The sequence below is a fragment of the Caretta caretta genome, chromosome 10 (assembly GCF_965140235.1).
Source record: "Caretta caretta isolate rCarCar2 chromosome 10, rCarCar1.hap1, whole genome shotgun sequence".
Lineage (NCBI taxonomy): Eukaryota > Metazoa > Chordata > Testudines > Cheloniidae > Caretta > Caretta caretta.
In genome coordinates, this window is record NC_134215.1 from 62,256,514 (window position 1) to 62,279,450 (window position 22,937).

General features: G+C 39.6%; 1 protein-coding gene across 4 annotated transcripts in view; it reads left to right on the forward strand.

Moving 5' to 3' along the window:
* MYO5A (myosin VA) overlaps positions 1–22,937 on the forward strand; it is a 213,993-nt gene that overhangs the window by 79,841 nt on the left and 111,215 nt on the right. For all 4 annotated transcript variants that reach the window (XM_075133075.1, XM_048866652.2, XM_075133076.1 and 1 more), the window contains exons 2-3: positions 9,562–9,672; positions 11,075–11,246. In XM_075133075.1, the coding sequence (XP_074989176.1) occupies positions 9,562–9,672; positions 11,075–11,246 (283 nt within the window). The remainder of the gene's footprint in view (positions 1–9,561; positions 9,673–11,074; positions 11,247–22,937) is intronic.

Below are 22,937 nucleotides of genomic sequence, written 5' to 3' on the forward strand. Positions count from 1 at the left end.
TTAAGACGATGATTTTTAATGTCTAGCAAGGTTATTAATTTAAGCTCCCAGGCTCATCTTTTGAAAGTGTTATGCAGGTTTTCTTGGAGGATGAGGACTAAGAGGTCAGCTGTGGAGTGATCGTTTTGTGGAAAATGTTCACCCATGTTTGATATGGTGTCTTTTATCATTTCCCTCTGAGTTTATTAAAGAGCACAGTCATTGTTTGGTTTCACCCACGTAGTTGTTGGGGCATTTACTGTGCTGGATGCATTATACCGCATATGGTGATTGGCATGCATAGGACTCTTGGATTTTGAAAGGTGGGTTTTGGGATGGGGGTAAGTGTTGATCATTGTAGCAGTGTGTCTGCTTTTACTTTTACCCCACACCAAAAGAAGGCATTGAGCTGGCCAACTAAGTATGAAATAGGCTATGTTCCTTCTAGAGTAATACTGCGTGTACAATAGAGGAAGCAAACCTTTAAACACTCATGCTAAATTATTATTTATATTTATAATGTTTGGTTTTTATTTCTAATTTCTATCTGTTAGCAATGTAAAATACCTCAAGTGGTTAATGGCTCAAAACAGAGGCTTTGTGAGTCGTATGATCTGAGTGGATTGATAATTATTGTAGTCTGCTGATTTCATGTGACCTCAGATAAGATCATAAGGTATGAAAAAGTGCATGAGAGAATCCTGCAGTAGTTTTTAACGACACAGAATTCCAGTTGTGTTATTGGTGTGAGTTCTTTTTGATCTGTAGGTGGAAAAGGAAGCTCTAGAGTCTCTCTGTCCATTGTTCTGCCTCCATCTCTTTAGAGTCACTATTTGGATAGCATTAGTTACTGCCTCTTATCAACACAATGGAAATAGCTGTATTTGTTGAAGTGACCTTAAAAACTCCTGGAAAATTTAGTTCTATGTGATTCTATGCCAGGTATTTCTTTACATGATTTTACTGACCCTACAGAATAGTCCAGAGACTGAATCAAGCCTAGTAAATGATTCCATATGCTTGTATTTAATCATTCTTTGTGGTTCTTCATTCTCCATCTAAATGCAAGCTAACTCGTTCATAAGAATTGTTATATTCATTCTGTGAATGGTTTCTTATTCTGCTTTGTGGCAGTTGTCCATTCCGCCCCCCCACCCCAATTCAAACTTAATTTTGTAGTGTAGACATGACCTATGTCGACCTAATTTACGTCAGCATACAGCCACTGAAGTTATTCAATCGCTTGTGTGTGCGCACACTTGTGTCAGCGGTGTGCATTCTCACCAGCAACACTTGTATTGATTGTATTGTCAACATGGGGCATAGCTGGATGGCTCCTGAAAGCCAGTAACAGTCAATGTAAGCAACGCAGTGTCTATTCTGCTCAGGGAGGTGGTGTTACTAATTTGGCATAGAGAGGCACTTAAGTTGGTGGCAGGAGCCAAATTTAAGTGAGGACTTTCACTGCTCGGTTGACGCAAGGCAGCTTATGTCGACCTAAGCATGTAGTGTAGACCAGGCCTTCGTTTCAATTTGTGAATTCTCAGAAATTAAAGGTAAACTGCTTTCTAACAGCCATCTAAAGTGCAATCACACTTTAAGATCCCAGCACAGGACGAGCTGTTCAAACTTGATCAGTTACACCCAACTCTTTTCACCAGGAATCTGGCAGAGGATAAAAAATTTCAGAGAGCACCTCTCAGGATTAGAGGTTTGCTGGGAGTTGAACTGTACTCATTTTACTGATATGTCTGTAGATTTTTATTCTATTTTGGCTTTCAGTAATTCATAATAAAACTGCTGCTGAGGAATTCCCCATCAGGTATGTACTGATGAACTGTGGGCATAGCATCCAAAGATACATTTCCGACCATTCAAAAACATTGGCTAGTAAAACACAGTTTGGGTTACCAGGGCTCTACCTAATGATATCTGATTTGAATGGTTTTTGTTGTTTGTATCATTGGCTGAGTGTGTTTTGGATAAAAACTCCATTTAAACCATGCAACTAGTGCATCATTGGAACTTGTTCTCTAGGTAATTTCTGTAATTGCATCTTTCTGGGTGTACATGTGTGTGTGTTTGCCAGTGGTCCATTAGAATGAGCAAAATGGCAGCAGTTTCAAACCTACAACGTACTTTAAAAGGACTAAAAAAATATTAACTAGGTATCCGTCTGGGAAGTAAAGCAAATACTAAGGAGTTAGTGAAGGGTATAGTTAAACCTGTGTGGTCATCCTCTTGCAGTTTTCCATTTCAATACTTTTCCGTAGTGATTTAGAAATTCGTATTGAACTTTTATTAATGTTAATGTTTCAGAGAGACTGAGGACCAAGTGCACTGATAGCATAAGCAGGCACAACTTCACTGAAGTCCAATTGCCCCTTAGTTCAATTATCTGTTTAATTTTAATTCTGTCTCTAGGCTGAGATTTCATGCCCACTATAATTCGTTGGAGGCCAGTGAAGCCTTGCAGGTTGGGTTTGATTTTTAATTTTAAGCATTTGTGGGCAAGTAATGGAAGGATGTAGAAGGACTTGGCTCTTCAGATCAACTTGTCCCAAGGTTTGAAGAAAAATTACTTGAGACTTATTGTCTAGACAACTAGGCATACTAGCCAGATCAGAACAGAGGGGGAAAGAAGCAGCAGAGTGATTCTCATGTTTGAGGAGGTGGCCATTTGGGGTTGCCATTTCTAGATAAGTGAGTTAGTGATTTCACAAATTGTTGTTCTATCTTAGTCTCACCAAACAAGATTTGCATTTTTAAGAAGAAAAGATCCCAAATGGTACAACAAAACTAGTCCCGTAATACAAGATCCTCAACTGTTACTGGAAATGTTCTCTAGTGACTCTCCAGAAGATACTTTAGGTACTTCCCTTTCTGGTGTTTTCTGCTCTTTCTTTAGACTCATTTGGAGAAAATTGTATCCAGCTTGATCCCCATTGACAGATATAAGTGATTGGACATAAGTAAAGTTTGCTTCTTTCCTAACAGCCTCTTTAGTTGAAGAATGGTGTGAAGCACTGTGGGACAGGGGCCATGTATTCTGTTTGTGTCTGTACAGCATCTAGCACATTGTTGGTGCCACCAATAACAAGGAATTAGTAATAATTAAAAGTATACAGGGTACTATGTGTTATGCATATTTAAGCTTTCAAGTTTTGTTACCTTACTGAGGACTTCATTCTAATGGAGCAGATCCACCCTGAACTGTTGAGACAGTGTATATAGACCAGCTGCCTTCATCATTCCCTTTTTCCCTGACCAGCTTTAGTCTCCAAGACTTACTTTGATAATGAAGAACTTGAGATGGCTTTCTTGGTTGCGTATCATCACTGTCAGGGTTATGACCTACCTGTTGGCCACTTTTCACTACTAGGACATCTTGGAAATCTTCCTGTCTTTCCACCCTTGTCTTTAAACAAGTTGTTGCCTTGGCACAGATCTGACCAATTCAGTGGTTTCTATTACTCTAGCCTGGATATTGCTGGTACCCTAAGATTAAGATAATATAAAAGTCAATGACTCTAAAGCTTTATTATCATCCAATCTTATATTGATGAAGATTTTACCACTAACTGTATACAGTGCTGTCAAAGTCTTACGTTTCCCTAGCTCTTTGAGCTGGATAGTGACACACATATACACCTATTGCTGATTGTCTGCATTAAACTTATTTTCTGTTGAATTAGAGTTCTGACCTTGTGAAATAGTATTAGGCTAAAACTTGGGGGAACACATTTTCAGTTGAAATCAATAAGAAAGAGAGTCTCTTTTCACAAGGATGATGGCAGCCTCTATGGAATAAGTAATGCTGTTTACAACAAACATACTATTAATTATAAAAAGATAATTCCATCGTTTCACTTACAAAAAGACTGTATGTTTATCAAACTCTGAAAAATCCTTACAGTGTCTGTGAAGGGCTTTGAAGTTATAAAAAGTGCTAGGTATTATTCAGTAAACTTTCTACAGGGCCTAATGTTTCCACTGGAAAATCAGGGCATGCACACTGTCTGGCATAATTTGTTAATATTGGAAGGCAAATCACATGGTGTAGCTGTCAATATATTCCTCAAAGCTACTGTAGCTCAGTTACTCATTGGTCCATTTTATACCTTAGAAAATTTAAAAGGATAATTAAGAGAAATGATAATAAAGGACACAAAACTAAGACACTGACTTGCAGAGAGAACACTAGGGTGTCCTGATTCTGTAGCACACAGCACCTATTTAAGTTAGTTTTGTGTGGTCTGCTCTAGGATTGGACCCTATCAAAATCCAGGATGACCATGAGGGTTTAATATAAAATGATGCTGTTTATGATAAAGAATGCATAACTGGAAATCAGTTAGCAAAACAGTTCTGCTAATTTGACAAAGCCGAAATATTATGAAATTATTTGATATTTATAATTAGGGACATCTCTCTTTCTCTTGTTCCACCCCGCCCCCATTTCTGCTTCTTTTACCAAGGTATTTTCTGTGGCGAGCTTTTCAGTATAAACAATGATGATCAAACCATAGACTAGAAAGCTACAGCATTATTCTCTTAGCCAGACTTTAATATCCTTGAGATTATCTCATGTGGAAGACTCAGCTGGCATGGGCAACCCAGTTTCCATGGTGATTTATGTTCTGCTTTCTCTTTCCCCATGTAGTCAGACAGTAGAAAAGGGTACAGTTTCTTTTGAATAGATTAAAGGTGCCAATTTCATATTGGCTCAGAATTGTGTATTTGGAGGCTGACTCTCAACATCAGAAGCCTGTTACAGAGAACTCTGTGCCATTTTATTAACATGGAATTAAGACTGTAACACAATTAATACAACACCTTGTCTGTATCAGAAAACTCTTCTTCATGTAGCCTAGAGTGAAGCAACCCTATAGCACTTTTCTTGATAAGTAATATCAATGCTTTCCTCAGTGAAGCTCTGCTATTCTCTCCTATATAGTCTGTCTCTTTTGTATGTATGAATGTTTAAATGATTAAATGTTTAAATCCAAACATCAAAACATCCATCCTCAAACTTGTAAAAATGAATTGAAAACATTTTTATTAATACTTTTATAAAGCTTCCCCACATACCCACCACTAGAGCCAATGTTGTAGGCCTGCACACAGCCTAACCATATCAAAACAGTGTTTAAAATAAATGGATAATTTCCCCTCCATAAACACATGCTATTTCCAACAGATCTCCAAAGATAGACTCTAACAGTGTGGAAATGTCAGTTAAATCCCTCCAGCTTTTAACCCAGTTAAACCGCATTGGGCTATAGATCAAAGAAGATTTCTATGATGCAGTGTACCGAAAGGACTTTCTGTTTTAAATCTATTGCTGATCAAGCTTTTTCTTAGAAATTAACCCTACTTTTTTCTCCGTTGTCTAATTGGAATGTGTTGGGTTTTTTTTAATGCAGCAAATGTATTCCTACAGTAGATAAATACTGAAGAAAAGTTAATAGGCTTCATATTTTTATTTAATCTGAATGAAAAGAATTGACACATGTCTGTTTGGAGATCAGTCTTACATTGACTAAGAGTTCCATCATTTGATTTTGGAATGTGGGCAAGTAACTCTTTAGTAAACCACTCCCTTTCCCAGATTAAATATTTATTCAAGTGCTGTTTGCCTCCCACCAGGTCACAGAAAGTGTCCTGTATGACCTGCAGTATTCCACACATGGGATAGAATAGGAAGATTGCACTGGAAGGCTCATCTAAAGGGCTCAATATCTCCTGACTTGACAAACTTTTAAAGTGGCACTTCTTCAGCCTTGTGCAGAGGTGGTGCCCATGGGACCTCTTGCCCCTGAACCAGGCATCATCTTTAATACACAGGTGTGGCCTGTGGAAACTACTTTTCTTAGCATGCAGCACTATGGATTGATTCCAAGATCATGCCTCTCAATTATTAAGAAGTAGTGGGTGAAATCTGCTCTATTTTATGCCAAGTGTGCGGTGCAGCCCTTACGCTTCTGGCAAGTTGCCAATATAGCATCTGGTAGAGCAAATTGTTGCTGCACCTGATCTAGAGGGAGATTTTCAAAGGTATAAATGACAGGCACTTAATCTCCACTGAAAGTCACTGTCTACTTATATACACTAAAAAGTGCAGTAGTTATTGTGGCTGTGAACACCTTTATAATACTCAGTCGATATACAGCTTAACCATTTGAAACTAGTACAGAAAAGTGACCCAATTGGTTGTCACAATCCAGTTATCAGAGAAATCTTTTGTCTTCATATATTCTACACTTTTCTGATTAGTCAGACACAGCTATTTCAGGAATGGTTCAACTAGTAAGCAATTTAAATGTGAGGGGATGCTTTCTTCAGATTTTTCTTCTCCAGTTCAGAATAATGTATTTTCCAAATAGTTGATGTGACTGCATACATTTCATAAGACTTTGGCCTAACTAAATATTTGAACAATAGAAAATACAGCTGGACAACATGAAAAGCAATGTGATTTTATGGAAAATAGGTCTCCTCAAATTTGGGATTCTTTTTTGATGATATTACATGTTTGTTTGATTAAAAATAGAACTGGTTTAAAATTTTCAAACAGAACAGTTTTCCATCAGAAAATGTGGATTTAACAGGATCAAAATGTCCACAGGCAACCAGGCAGGCTGTTTGGCAGGTGGGCAGACTCCCTAGCTACTGGCCAGACAGGCTGCCCAGCTGACACATAACACATTATATAAAAGTAAAATCATTTTGACTTTGACATTATTTTATTATACATTTTAATATTATAAAAGTTGAGTAATAAAAATCAGTTTGCCCTATAGTTAAGAACAAAACTATTTCAGCCTTATCAAAAGGAAATTAAATGAAGGGTTTCAATTTTTCCGAAATATTGGAATTTTGTTCTGCAGGACATTTTGAAATTCTGATTTTTGGTCTGTCATAATTTTTTTTATTTTATTTATTTTTTTTTAACTTTAGAATTTCCAGCACAGTGAGAATTCTGGGTTCTGGCCAGTTCTAGATAATGATAATTGTGTTGACACCATATAATTTGCCTTCTGTAAGGCATTTGACTGAGTCCTGCATGACATTCTCATTAAAAAAAGAGCAGAATACAAAATCATTAAATGGACTAACTACTGGCTAATAGTTGATCTCAAAGTAATTTATAAAGGGGGAGTTATCATTCGGGGGGGGCGAGGGAGTTTCTAGTAGGCACCATCAGGGGCAGTTGTTGGACCAGTTCTGATATATTTATCAATGTTTGGGAAAAAATGTAGTCATTGCTGATGAAAATTTGCAGATGATACAAACATTGGTGGAGTATTAATTGATTATAGATAAGGCTACATTTTAGTCATGGGTATTTTTAGTAAAAGTCATGGACAGGTCACGGGCAGTAAACAAAAATTCACAGCCCATGACCTGTCCATGACTTTTACTATACACCCCTTACTAAAACTTGGGCAGGGTCTGCCCAGGGGCATCGTGTGTGCTGGGGGAGAACAGCCTGGGACCCCCGCTGGTGTTGGTGGGGCGTGGGTGGCGGTGCACGACCCAGGACCCCCACTGGTGCTGGGGGGAGGGGGTCGGCGGAGCTGACAAGCTCCTTACCTGGCTCTGCTCCTCCCCCCACCAGCAGCAGCAGAGTTTGCGTGTGGGAGGGGGTGGGGGGATAGGGTGAGGTGGGCTCTGGGGGGCTCCTAGGTGGACGCATTACCAGACAGCCCTGTGTGCTGCCTCTGCTCAGAGCGCTGGCTTCGCAGCTCCCATTGGCCAGGAACCGTGGCTAATAGGAGCTGCGGGGGCGGTGCCTGCAGGCGGAGGCAGCACGCAGAGCTGCCTGGCCATGCCTCCGCCTAGGAGCTGAGCGAGGGGGATGTTGTCACTTCTGGGGAGCCCTCCAGGTAAGAGCCACCCAGAGCCTGCCTCACCTTGTCCCGTGCCCCAACTCCCTGCCCCCCACACCCCAAACTCTGCTGCGGGGGGTGGGGGGCTGGCCTGAGACTTCCCCAGCAGCGGCCGGTATGACTGATGCAGGGGCTGCCTGAGCTGCCCCTGAGCCAGGCACACCGGCCACTGCAGAAGTCATGGAGGTCACGAAAAGTCACAGAATCCGTGACTGCCGTGACAAATTTGCAGCCTTAATTATAGGGACAAGTTCAGTGCTATAGAGTAATCAGGATTGCTTATAAGCTAGGCTCCTTTAAACAACATGCTTTTTACTAAAAGCTAAATGCAAGGTCATACACCTAGGCACAAAGAATCAGACCACTGTCTATCATGCTGACCACTATTGTCTCATTGGAACAATTCACCAAGGGATGTGGTTGATTCTCCATCCCTTGAAGTTTTAAAATCAAGATTGGATGTCTTTCTAAAAATAGGCTGTAGCTCAACCACAAGGTATGGGCTTGTTGCAAGAATTACTGAGTGAAATTATTTGTCTTGTGTCCTGCAGGAGGCCAGACTTAGATGATCATAATGGTGCCTTCTGGCTTTAAAGCCTTTGAAAAAGATAATATGGGTAACCAAACCTCCTGCTAGGAAGGCTCTTTCTATCAAGTACACTACTGAACAAGGTGTATTATTGGCTTTTTTGTCATCCTCTGAGCCATTTCATGTTGTGCAATATTGGAGCTAAGAAACGGGAATGGTCTGACCTGGTGGGGAAGCTTGTATGATCCAAAGCTAAGTATAAACCCTGAGAATCACTGATACAATTAATTGTCAGTTAGAAGTGGATGAACCAGAAGGTTATCAGTCTGTGACTCAATTATTTGAAAAAGTTGCAGCTTCTTCTTTACACTTTTAGTGATACTAATTAAATGCTATGGTTGGAATTGTCCCCTCAATGATGCACACCTGAAAGGAGTAGTCATTGTGTGGCTCACATCTGATTTTGATCCCTTCTACGGGAGCAGGAGGAAAACTGTTACATTTGGGACATGCAGTATTTTTAAAGTCTGAAAGACAGAGTATTAACATAGATTAAAGTCCATTCATTCTTGTTTAGAGGAGAGCATTCTTTTAATACTTTTGAGATCATCTGTTTTAAATTAGCTAACAAGTGCAGTAGCAAAAAAGGAAAATGGGTAGTGGCTTTGAAAGCTGTAGCTTATGTTACTCAGCTAGAATTTACCACACAGATACAGATGAGTATTTTACAAATAGTACACTTTTGCTATATTCTAGTCTTATTCCTAGTTGCATACAGTACTTGCTGAAATTGTCCAACTCACAAATTGTTTGAATTAAATCTATTAGAAAATAAATTCTTGGTTGTTAAAAACATATTTATCTTGTCTGGATTTTCAGAATTGAGCTTATATCTTGCTGAAGTTATTTTTTATTGGAAATGAAGGCTTTGATGTCCTTTGTGAATAGGAAATAAAATTCTGTTTGTATGTATGTCTTTCTGAGTTGATTAGAACAGCCATTATATTAATGATAAACATTTTAGTTTATGGTGATAGCCATTATTTGAAGGTTCAGATGTTGTCCAAATATATAGGAATAAGGCTTTTGGTGCTGTGTGTGTTAATTTCATATAAATCATGAGAAATCACTGATCTTTTGCTTGTTGATTTTGTATTGCAGTATGCTAGGGTTTGGATCCCTGATCCAGAGGAAGTCTGGAAGTCAGCAGAACTTCTCAAAGATTACAAAGAAGGAGATAAAATCATCCAGCTTCGACTCGAAGAGGGAAAGGTAAGGTTACATGTTTGTCGTTAGGCCTACAGCCCTTGATATTGGCTGCAGGCCATTGTATACTAGTATGAAAGGTCAAATTTTCAAAATGAGGCCATATTAACATATGTGCAGTCATTTGGGCTCATAGTCTTTGAGCCCTTGTACATGACAGGAATTATATAAGTGAAATGCACAACATTTATTCTCACTTGATTTTTTTACACTCCACCTGTCCTATCCTTCCCTCATATTTTATTGTATCTTCATCTTCTGCTAATTCTGTAACTGAAGTCATCATCTTATTTGACATCCCAGTTAGCTGCTGTAGAGATGCTATCACAAGAAGAGAGGAAACATTCTACATATAGAAATTATGATTTCTAGGAGCTCTTATCTTTCTATTAAACATCAGATTATTTTTGTTAAAGAAATTTAAATGTATTGAAGAGGGATGTTTCATCTAAGATACAGTGGCCAATACACCATAGTAAGATCTGCTTTTAGAAATTGAACGTCTACAGAAATTGTTGTTTTAATTTGTCTTCCCTACACAAAGCAATATAGATCTGGCTTGCATAAAGATGCCTACAGTAGTTAAATAACATTAAAAGAATATACAAATAGAATTGTATCTAAATAGGATGTTTTTCAGTATTTTTTTCTAAATGTCATATGATCCTTCAAGACTTTCATATAACAATATAGATGAAAACTGAAAACTACCTTCCCAATTTGGAAGGACTCAGAAATTTCCACTTGCTCTTTCTGAAGCTGCTGCTCACTTGCATGTCACACTTGCAGAATGGGGTTACATATGTCAATAAAATCAAATTGCATTACAAAAAGGTATCATTGTCAGGAAGGTTAGTGTAGAGTTATAGCTTGTATGTCTCTTTGTATATAGCGAGAACTCTGTATTTGTATATATTTTTTAAAAAATTGGATTTAAATATTCTTGTTAGTGTTGCTGTCCCAGGATTCTCACATTGTATTACTGCATGACAATAAGATAGTCAAACTGACTGAAGCAAAGTAAACTATTTTCTCAGTCCATTCTGCGTGAAAGGAAAAAAATAAACAGCATAAATTATTAAAAATTAAATTGGATTTTTAAAATTAGTGTAGTTTTAGTTAAATCTAAATTGGTGTTAGCAACAAGGTAAAGGATTTTATTTTAAAAAGTTAACCTTTAAGGTCCTGCTATGTGTAAGAAATCCTAGTTGGATATTTTCAGTTAAGTTACTGGAGGAAGCATTACAAGCAGAAGGCAACACGTAGGAATGCACAAGACAAGTTAAACTCATTCAGGGAATGATTACTAAAGGAAAAATGGTTGGTGAGACAAAGTGGATGGATAAGCCAAAGATGGAAAATATTAAAATACTTCTTTTCATGTAATATGTGTGTATTTAATTTTCAGGATTTAGAATATTGCCTTGATCCAAAGACCAAGGAACTGCCTCCCTTACGAAACCCTGACATACTTGTTGGTGAAAATGATCTCACAGCACTCAGTTATCTCCATGAACCTGCTGTTCTACACAACCTCAAAGTTCGCTTTATAGATTCAAAACTCATTTATACCTATTGCGGTAAGCACATAATCCGTTTCCTTTATACTATTGCAAGGGACCAATAAAAATAAAAATATTGAAATTGCCATGGGTAGGAAAAAAGAAGGTTGATTATTGATAGCTCTCTGATTTTAAATAAAGTCCTGTTTTCATTAATTATGAGGCACTTTGGGGATCTTTTAGTAAGAAAGGCCTGTGTAGATACAACACATTACTACCTACATCAGGTAGGCCCTGCAAGTATGAAGATTCAGAGTAAATCTGCTTCATTTTTATGTGCTTCTAGCTTCCCAAAGGGCTCTGTTTAAAATGGCTGTTCAGAATGCTCACCTTGAGGTCATGGGGATTCTTGAATGAACATTGTGTCCCTTACACATGCTTACCTAAGTATGTATATTGGCTGGAGGAGAGCTTTGAAAAATGTAAATGTATCTTTGGAAATGTGTCAGACTAAGTTTATAAAGCCTTTCGTTTGCTGGACTTCTCTTTCACAGTATGGCTAACTTGGTATTGTGCTTGCGTTGAGGATTCCAAATACCCTTCCTTTGTACCATTTTCATTCAGTTGAATTGCAGGAATGGGGTTATAGCAACTACAGAGAGCGTATGTGCCAGTGTTTGTGTGTTCATAACTGTGCTGTTTGTTAGTGGTAAAGAACATTTAACTCATAGCAGCGTAGATTTGTGATCATACAATATCTGGAAGTATAATTGGCCATAATTAAGGCTAAGATTTTTTCACGTGTATTTTTAGTAAAAGCCATGAACAGGTCACGGGCAGTAAACAAAAATTCACACAGCTGTGACTTGTCCGTTACTTTACTAAAAATAACCGGAGACAGGGCTAGGTAGCGAGGAGGGATGGAGTCCCATGGGGTGGGGACTGAGGGTACTGACATGCCAAGCCCCCCGCAATGGCAGGGGGTACAGCCCTGACTCCAGTGGCCACAGCAGGGGTCACAGCCGCAGGGGGGAACATAGCCCTTGCTCCAGAGCTTGCCCAGCTGTGGGAAAGGTGTGTGTGACCTGACTGCAGCCTCCACCAAGCCTCGGCTGCAGGGAGGGGGTGGGCACACGGCCCTGGGAAGCTGCAAGAGGGGTGCGCGGCCCCAGCTGCAACCTCCAGCAAAAGCCTTAGGGCTGGGGCGTGCGGCCCTGGCTGCAGCCCCTGGAGGAAGCGTGGGACTGTGGCGGCAGGGTCCTGATCTCAGCGAGCCCCAGTTGCAGGGCAGGGGTGTGCAGTCCCACCTCCTCCTGAAGTCCTAGAAGTCATGGAGGTCCGGCAAAGTCACAGAATCCTTGCCTGCCATGACCTTCATGACTAAATCGTAGCCTTAGCCATAATTTGTTCAATCAACCAAACCTGGAAGCATTTACTATAATGATGACTTCATCATAATTGCGGTTGTGTGATAAATTTTAAAGGAACATTGTGAAGTAGCTTAGGCCAAAAATTTAGATTTCACACAGTGGGTTTTTTAATTCCAAATCCTGGTATTTATTGAAAATATGTTGCTAAGTCTTAATATAACATTTCAATTAAAACAATTTCATGTTCATTTTTAGATATTTCCTTGTATTTTGTTTTTTAAACATCATGCTAGTGCATGAGAAACGGAAAGTTAAACTAGCTAGCCTGTTTAGACTGCTCAAGGTGAGTAAAATATAAAAAGCGAATTGCATAATTGGTGGGAAGTTAACCAGCTTATGAAAATTCCCGTTAATAGTTGCTGTTAGTAATACAAATCAGGGATATTTCTCCCAAAATATGTGCCAGATTTTCCTGTCATGTAAATCGGTCTGGCTCCAGTGTAGTTAGGTCAATTAATTCTAGTTGTGAATTTGTGCCATGATTTTTACCCATACTGTTTCCCTTTAACTTTTTAATGGACCATTTTAACTTATTTCATTTTTTAATTTAGACTAGTCCATTTTTCTAAGGACAGCCCCAATTTGTTTTGCGCAGAATTCCCAGAGCATAGGTAGCCATCGTGAATTACCATCGTTTGAGTCTGCTGCTTGCAGTTGGATTTTGTCACTGGGTCGCACTTTGCACTGCTTTAGTATAAATTAGGCTGGGCTGTCATTGAGGGAATCTTGTCACAGGGCAAGGGAGTCTGTGGGTATGGCTACACTACAAAATTAGGTCGATTTTATAGAAGTCGATCTTTAGAAAGTGATTTTATAGTCGATTGTGTATGTCCCCACTAAGCACATTAAGTCGGCGGAATGTGTCCTCAGTACCGTGGCTAGCATTGATTCACAGAGCAGTGCATTGTGGGTAGCTATCCCACAGGTCCCACAGTCTCTGCTGCCCATTAGAATTCTCGGTTAGGATCCCAATGCCGGATGGGGCAAAAACATTGTCGCGGGTGGTTTTGGGTACATGTCGTCAGTCTCCCCTCCCTCCGTGAAAGCAATGGCAGACAATCGTATCACGCCTTTTTTCCTGGGTTACCTGTGCAGATGCCATAGCACGGCAAGCATGGAGCCCGCTCAGCTCACCGCTGCTGTTGTGAGCATTGTAAACACCTCGCACATTATCCTGCAGTATATGCATACCTGGCTAAGAGACGCCAGCACGAGGACAATTGTGAGGAGGACATGGACACATACGTTCCTGAAAGCCGAGGATGTGGCAATTGGGACATCATGGTGGCAGTGGGGCTGGTTGATACAGTGGAATGCCGATTCTGGCCCTGAGATCACAAGCACAGATATCAGCAAATCTTACTGTGGTAGCTGATGTTTTGAAGGCATTTGCAACTTCCTTGGTGCAGTGCCAGTTGAAGACCTTGCTCTGTCCCTCTGTTGGTGCAGAATAGCCATACTTTGAATTTGATTTCAATTCCTAATGTCAATTTCTCACGGTGTCTATTACTGCTGTAGCTCCAGCCATGGTATCAGGAATGGTAGGATTAATGTAGACCTGCAGCCAGGATTTTAGTGATGCAGAGTACAGGCATTGAGACCGTGGTGCCCTGTCTACAGTAACTTGCTACCACTGATGGAACTACACCCAAGGATGGCGATGGAAATTTTTTGAAACAAAAAAGTTTAATGTAGATAAAACCTAATGGCTTGATCTTTCAAACACTTATCAGCAGGTACTGATTTCAGTGGGACTATGCCCACTAGTAAGTGTTCTCAGGATCAGGCTTTAAATTCCCTTGAATCTTACTGACTGTCTTGTGTTTGGGTTGTTTGCAACCCTCTATTTTGTTTGGTATCCATTTAGAAGCTTTAAAAAGGAATTTATTTTTATGCCAGGTTTTTTTTTACATTTGGCAAACATGCTGCTTTTATGTTTTTCCTAGTGTTGCTTCAATTGACTGTACACCAGGCCTCTGCTAATTTTCCCTAATGTCTGGAAGACATGTGGAAAATTACTAAATCTGACAAACCATTAAAGGGCATAAAATGTTTTACTAAAAGGCAAGTTTGCTGAAGTTTGAAGAAGCTCTTCAGCCTTCTAAAAAAGTCTCAGCTGATGAGGATTGTGCAATTTGCATGTTAGGTTTATTAGAAGCGTGTTGATCCAGGGTCTTTTGAAATCTTTAGGTTTCCAAGTGATCAAAGTGCGAACAAATGAGGTTTGATATGATCATTTTTGACATAATAGGACACCCAGAGCTGCAATCCAAGCTGTTATTGAGTCACTCTTTCTCCTTTACTCCATCACCACAGAATATTCTACATTATGGGAAATGTGAGCACGCACATAGTGTTTTAGGGCTTGTCTACAATTACAGAGCTGTAGTGTAATGAAGATGCTGCTTTCACCAACGGGAGAGCTTCTCCCATTGGTGTAGGTACTCCAGCTCCTTGAGAGGCACTACCTATGTTGACAGAAGAAGTCCTCCTGTCGACATAGCACTGTTTACACAGAGAGTTACATCAGTATAATAGGCGCCCACACCCCAGAGCGACCTAATTGTACCAACATAAGTTTGTAGTGTAGACCAGGACTTCGCGTAATAGCAAAAAAAAAAAAAAAAAAAGGGGGGGGGTCAATTGTTTGCTTGGTGAAATTCTTAGGAAAAAAACAGTAGTATATTTACTACTTTTTTTCCCACAGATATATCAAATAACTAACATGGTTACAGGGCTAGCTGCATCTTTGACCCCTCTCCGGTCTCTAAGTGCACCCCCTCAAATATTTGGCCTTTTGCCCTTACTTTTCTGGGGTGGGATCCTGCAAATGTCCCACTTTTAGCCTGGGCCCTGGGACACAGCACCCCTATGTTTCAACTGATTACTCAGCCAACCTGATGGGGGTTGTCACCTGCAAGTCTTCACTTTGGGATCTTGTGAGCAATGATTAATATAGATGACCAGATAGCTTTCTCCAGACAAAGCATTGTTTATGTCAGTGGTTCTCAACCAGAGGTATATGAACCGCTGGGGGTATGGCAGATGTTTTCCAGGCAGTACATCAATTCTTCTAGATATTTGCCTAGTTTTACAATAGGCAACATAAAAAGCACTAGCAAAGTCAGTAAAAACTAAAATTTCATACAGTGACTTGTTTATATTGCTCTGTATATTATACACTGAAATGCAAGTACAATATTTATATTCCAATTGATTTATTTGATAATTATATGGTATAAATGAGAAAGGAAGCAATTTTTTCAGTAATAGTGTCCTGTGACACTTTTATATTTTTATGTCTGATTTTGTAAGCAAGTAGTTTTGTAGTGAGGTGAAACTTGGGGGTATGCAAGATAAATCAGACACCTGAAAGGGGTACAGTTGTCTGGAAAGGTTGAGAGCCAATGGTTTCTGTATTGCAATAGGAACAAAGCATAACAAGAGAGAAAATCAAAGATATTAAAACAGAAGGCCTATAGATATGTTTCCTAGGGTATATCCAGGGCTGCCCCTAGACATTGTGGTGCCCTACACAGCCCGCTGCTGCAGTCCCCTGGGATGTAGCTCAGTGGAAGGGGTGGAGTGGGGGGGTGGGACTAGGGCAGAGGTGGGGTGGGGGTTTTGGGGAAGGGGTGGAGTGGGGGCGGGGCTGGGGCAGAGCAAGGGTGGGAAGAGGCAGGGCGGGACAGGGGCTATGGGGAAGGGGTGGAGTGGGCGTGGGGTGGGAGCGGAGGCAGCTTTCCTGGCCAGCTTAACTGGCCGGAGGATCAGGCTTTCCGCTAGAGCAGCATGCAGCCACATAGGGACACCAGGAAATTTGGGGCAGTTTGGTGCCCCAAATTTCCTGGTGCCCTACGCAGCTGCGTAGTTTGCGTCTGGGTAAGGATAGCCCTAGGTATCTCTACACTGCAAGTAGACACCCGCTGCTGGACTGTGTCAGCTGACTTGGGTTCGGGGTAAGAGGCTGTTAACTGTGGTGTAGACGTTTGGGGCTTGGGCTGACCACACCCGAATGTCTACACCACAATTATACACCCCATTAGTGTGAGCCAGAGTCAGCTGGCATGGGTCAGCCACAAATTTTTAATTACAGTGTAGACGTACCCCTAGAGGCCTGCCATGCCTTAGGCAGGTCTGTCTTCACTCCCTTCCTTGACCTCTGTGGTCTGTGAGAACCACTTCTCATCAATGATTCTCAACAACCACTCTCTCTCTCTCTCGGGAATGTCACTTTTAACCCCTCAGAAGCCCTTTGTCTCTTGTTCCCAGTTCTGTGTTGACAGACCTAGGAGGTTGGAGGTGGTACATCAAAGCAAATGGGTCTAGTATTGTCCCTGAAATGTGACTAAATAGGTGGCTATCTGAAGCTATTGCCCTCTTTCCCGCTTGGATGCAACCAGACCTTGCTTGAATTTGTCCCTTGTATTCATATGTTACTGTCTTCTTAAGTCAGAAAAATAGAATATGTAATGTTCATAAGTTATTATAGAACAGCACCAAGTCAGTCATAGGGAAGCCAAGTGAAATGGGTGTGCACTTACAGAACTCAGTTTGCATGTGAAAACCATATGCAGTTACAGTAGAATCTCAGAGTTACAAACACCTCAGGAATGGAGCTTGTTCATAACTCTGAAATGCTCGTAACTCTGAACAAAACGTTAGGGTTGTTCTTTCAAACAACATTGACTTAATACAGCTTTGAAACTTTACTATGCAGAAGAAAAATGCTGCTTTTAACCATCTTAATTTAAATGAAAATGGGGCAGAAACAGTTTCCTTACCTTGTCAAATCTTTTTTTTAACTTTCCTTTTTTTTTTTTAAAGTAATTTGTTTAACACAGTACTGTACTGTACAGTATTTGCTTTTGTTTTTGTGTTTGCTGCCTGATTGTGTACTTCCAGTTCCAAATGAGGTATGTGGTTGACCGGTCAGTTCATAACCCTGGTGTTCATAACTCTGAGGTTCTACTGTACTTGATTTGTATATTCAAACATCAGAATTTGGGCTTTGTCTACACTACAGAACCTGTGTCGGTATAGCTATGTTGGCATAGCCCGCTAGTGTAGCTGCAGTGTACACAGAGAAGGAGTGTTCTGCTGGTATAGGAACGCCGCCTTCCTGAACCACCTCTTCTGTCAGCATAGCTGTATCAACAGTGGGTTTTTTGTGAGCATAGCTATGTCATTAGGAGATGTGGGTTTCTTTCAGACCCCTGACCGAGCTAGCTATCCTGGTATATACATTTTTAGTGTAAACCAGGCCCCAGAAACATATTTGTTGAATTTACATTTTGCATGTTGGCCTTTGAAAAATTGACTCTTTAGTCACCTACTGTACACCCTAGAATGATATAAAGGTAGGTCAAATGAAGACTGAACAGGATTAATTTTCACTTTGATATAATCTTAAATCATTTTAAATTAAAGAAGGCTTGATAATTTTAGTGCAGTAATTGACCTGAGATCTGGAGGTAATTTGTTCAGCTCTGTTCATTATTTCTTCAAATCTGTTCAAATCCGAACAAAGATTTGTGAATGTTAAAAGGGAAAAGTGCATCTCCGTTATTCTAAGAACCTTCTGATAGCCATGTTTAAAGTTCAGTGAACCTTGCTGCTTATGTAACTGATGTATAAAATACTGCCCATTATGCAGTACAATGAGCCTAGATTTAGATAAATATCTAGCCATTTGTAGATTGATGACCACCCTCAAGATGAAAGAATTGGAGCTCTTTAGTTTGCGTGTATACAGGAAGAATCATATTAGCAACTGAGGGGTGCAAATTTAATATAATAAAAGAAAATGAAATGTTACCATGACCCTTGCATTAGTAGATTTATGTATTTCTTAAGGAAAATCCAGTGCAATTAAGATGGGTGTGACACAAAGTAGTAATTTTTGATAATATTTTTATGAAGCTTACATCTGCCTCAGTTTGTCCTATATTTTGCATTGCTACCCAGTGTGGGGTAGGGGGTGGGAAGGATTAAGTTTGCTCTCGGGGCAGACTAAGAGATGTAGGTGTGTGTGTCACCTCCCTGTCTGGATGGAATGAAGAATCTTCAAGGAACTGGTTAAAACTCACCCAGATCAACATGGAGGTCCAGAGAGACAATACAAGCACCAATGGCTCATGGTTTTCCCCACCTCTCAGCAGGGAAGCTGACTAGAAACCCTCAACTCAAGATCAAAGGACTTGAAGGTGTGTGGTCAGGGAGTAAAATGTGGGTTCTGGAACAAGTCTGGGCTCTCTCCCCACAGAATTGACTAAGGAAGTCAGAGAGAAAGCCAGAGAGCCTGAAAATGAAGTTCACTACAGTTTGGCTGGTGAATTGCTCTGGAATGACCAGGGTAGACTGTACTTAAACTTTAATGTTTCTATGCTAACCTAAGGATGTTCTATGCTGTGTTCCCCTTGACTAATAAATCCTACTGTTTTGAAAATGCTGCTGGAATGTCACTGTAAATACTTGTTGAGGTGCATTAATCCCTGAAGTCTCTACCAGTAGTCTGTCTCAGTTGGACTTGCAGGACAGAGCTCATGGTGTGAAGCGGGAGCACTAAAGTCCCAGAGGTTCAGTCTCAAGAGGCGGTGAAGCCCTGTGGCCTACCTTAAAGGAAGAGTGACACCCCTTGGAGTCTGGCACACTGAAGGGGTTCCCTCAAGAGACTGATCCAAGTTAAGGAAGTAGCACTGATGCTGTGGGTATGGATGGAACCAAAAAAGTTCCATAGAAATTATTCTTAAAACCAGTAAAATTTATTAGTGAATTATGTCCTGCTATGGTATTTTATAGGTTGGCTTAAAAATTCTGTAGAAAGTGTATATAATTCTTTATTCAATTCTCTAGGGCTTTTCCATGAGGGATATTATTTGTCTTCTGAATCTATTCTGAAATAAAGTAATTTAGTATATTAAAGTCTGGACATTTGGCTTTGTTTTAGCTCAATGAGATTATTTTTGCCAGCATAGCCCAAAGCTGGATGGGATTGTTTTGAAGTTGCATAAAATCTGTGGTGTCTCATTGATTTGTTCCACGAGTCTGAGTAGTTTTAAGAAATTTTTTCTACGTTTATCACTGTTGAAGGCAAACTCCTCTATAAGATGTCTAACAGATGTCTGAAACTAGAGAAGGAAGATATCTAGTATATTTCAAGTTGCAAAAAACTATTCCTGTTTGTTGCTAGATATGTAATTGTGTTTCTCAAAGTAAAAAATTATTAGTCATTTCAAATCATAACTATAAACTTAGACAATTTATATGAAGTTCAGTGCATTATTATGTATTTCTTAGCAGTTGTATAAATTGATGGGAACAACAGCCACATGATTTATTAATCTCTGAAATGAGCAGAGAATCTAATTGCTCATTTAGCTGTGGGAATCCAGTGACAAAGCATTGCTAGTGAAGAGAGTGACTGTGTCCCAAAATGTTTCTATGGCTTGAGTCAGTTGTTAGGCTGAGAGTCTTTATACTTGAGGCAGCGTAAGGATGCTTATGTTTGATTATTGCTTAATAAGTGCAAGGGGTATAAATAGTCTGTGGAGTCACTTGTATAGGAAGTTTAAAAATGGATCAATGACTATAAGTAGTTGGGTCCTCCATTGCAGCCATTTTATATATGGAGTTTTTCTCTGGGAAACTGTTAATAGCAGCCGAGTGTGTAAATGTAAGAGTAAGAGGCAAGAGTAAGAAGGAAAGGACAGAAATTCTCAAGGAATACTAAAGATCCCACATCTCTGGAAGAAGTGAGAAGGAAGGAGACTCAACAAAGACCATTTATTGTAGCCATTTTTTGTATGATAAATTTTCTTAGGGAACAACATGTTTTACTTAAATCTGATGTGAAAAACATTACCCTCATCCAGTTCTTTTGAGAAATCCTCAGAAGGGTAAAGCTTTTTATTAGGGCTGTCGATTAATCACAGTGAACTCACGCAATTAACGCAAAAAAATTAATCATGATTAATCGCAGTTTTAATCGCACTGTTAAGCAATAGAATACCAATTGAAATTTCTTAAATATTTTGGATGTTTTTCTACATTTTCATATATATTCTGTGTTGTAATTGAAATCAAAGTGTATATTATTTTTTATCATAAATATTTGCACTGTAAAAATGATAAACAAAAGAAATAATATTTTTCAATTCACTTCATACAAATACTGTAGTATAATCTCTTTGTGGTGAAAGTGCCCTCAAAAATAAATATAAAGTGAGCACTATACACTTTGTATTCTGTGTTGTAATTGAAATCAATATATTTGAAAATGTAGAAAACATCCAAAAATATTTAAATAGTAGTCTATTATTGTTTAACACTCTGATTAATCATGATTAATTTTTTTTAATCGCTTGACAGCCCTACTTTTTTTTTTTCCTGTGTAGGAAAATATAAAGTCAAAAGGTTACCTTGGACTAGGATCAGCTAAAATAGCTTCAGCCCTTGGCGTTTTTGTTTGTTAGCACTAATAATTTATTGATTCAGATTAGAAATTGGAAATTTTTTTTCTGTACTGAAACAGACCTGTACTATTGTTTGTTTGTAAGTCTCTTTGCCAGTTCCACCAATGCCAGTGTCAATGAGATATTGAGGCTAACATGCTTGTACCATTACTCCCCCATGTCTCTTCACAGTGTTGTAATCACTGTGCTTTCCTGCAGTTTGCAAGAGGTGGCAAACAGCCTCCTATTAGACAAGCAAGATATTTCTGAGGGCAGTTTATGGGAGGTGCTTCAGTAGCTAACAAGCAGCTGACACCCTTCTTCTCCAATACTGGAGAAGAATATTGGAGCTCATCCATATTGGAGCTCATCCATCATCAGTGAGACATGAGTTTGCTCCTAAGAACATAAGAATGGCCATCCTGCATCAGACCAATGCTCCATCTAGCCCAGTGTCCTGTCTTTGGCAGTGGCCAGTGCCAGATGCTTCAGAGGGAATGAACAGAACTGGGCAATTACTGAGAGATCCGTTTTCTGTCTTCCAGTCCCAGCTTTTGGCAGTCAGAGGTTTAGGGACACCCAGAGAACGGGGTTGCGTCCCTGACCACCTTGGCTTATAGCTATTGATGGACCTATCCTCCATGAACTTATCTAATTCTTTTTTTGAACCCAGTTACACTTTTGGCCTTCACAACATCCCCTGCAATAAATTCTTTTCTGTGAAGGGGTAAATAACACTTCCTTATTCACATTCTCCACACCATATGATTTTATAGACCTCTCTCATGGCACCCCTTAGTCATCTCTTTTCTAAACTGAATAGTCCCAGTCTTTTCAATCTCTCCTCGTATGAAAGCTGTTCCATACCCCTAATAATTTTGTTGCCCTTTTCTGAACCTTTTCCAATTCAAATCTATCTTTTTTGAGATGGGGCAACCAGAACTAAACGCAGTATTCAAAATGTGGACTTTCCATGGATTTATGTAGTGGCACTATGATATTTTCTGTCTTATTATCTATCCCTTTCCTAATGGTTCCTAACATTTTGTTAGCTTTTATGACTGCTGCTGCCTGTTGAGTGGATGTTTTCAGAGAACTATCCAGAATGACCCCAAGATCTTTCTTGAATGGTAACAGCTAATTTAGACCCATCATTTTGTGTATATAGTTGGGATTATGTTTTTCCAATGCTCATTACTGCACATTTATCAACATTAAATTTCTTCTGCCATTTTGTTGCCAAGTCACTCTGTTTTGTGAGATCTCTTGTCACTCTTCACAGTCTGCCTTGGACTTAACTATCTTGAATAATTTTGTATTGTCTACAAAATTTGCCACCTCTCTGTTTCTCCCTTTTTCAAGGTCATTTATGAATATGTTGAACAGCACTGGTCCCAGTACAGTTCCTTGGGGGACACGACTGTTTGTCTCTCCACTGTGAAAACTACCATTTATTCCTATCCTTTTCCCCCTATCTTTTAACCAGTTACTGATCCATGGGAGGACCTTCCCTCTTGTCCCATGACTGTCAGCTTTGCTTAAGAGCCTTTGGTGAGAGACATTGTAAAGGCCTTCTGAAAGTCCAAGTATACTATGTCCCCTAGATCACCTTTGTCCACAAGCTTGTTGACAACCTTAAAGAATTCTAATAGATTGGAGGCACGATTTCCATTTACAAAAGCCATGTTGACTCTTCCCCAATGCATCATGTTCATCTGTGTGTCTGATAATACTATTCTTTATTATAGTTTCAACCTAGTTGCCTGGTACTGAAATTAGGTTTACTGACCTGTAATTGCCAGGATCAACTCTGGAGCCTGTTTTTAAAAAAATGGTGTTATATTAGTTAACCTCCAGTTATCTGGTACAGAGATGGATTTAAGTAA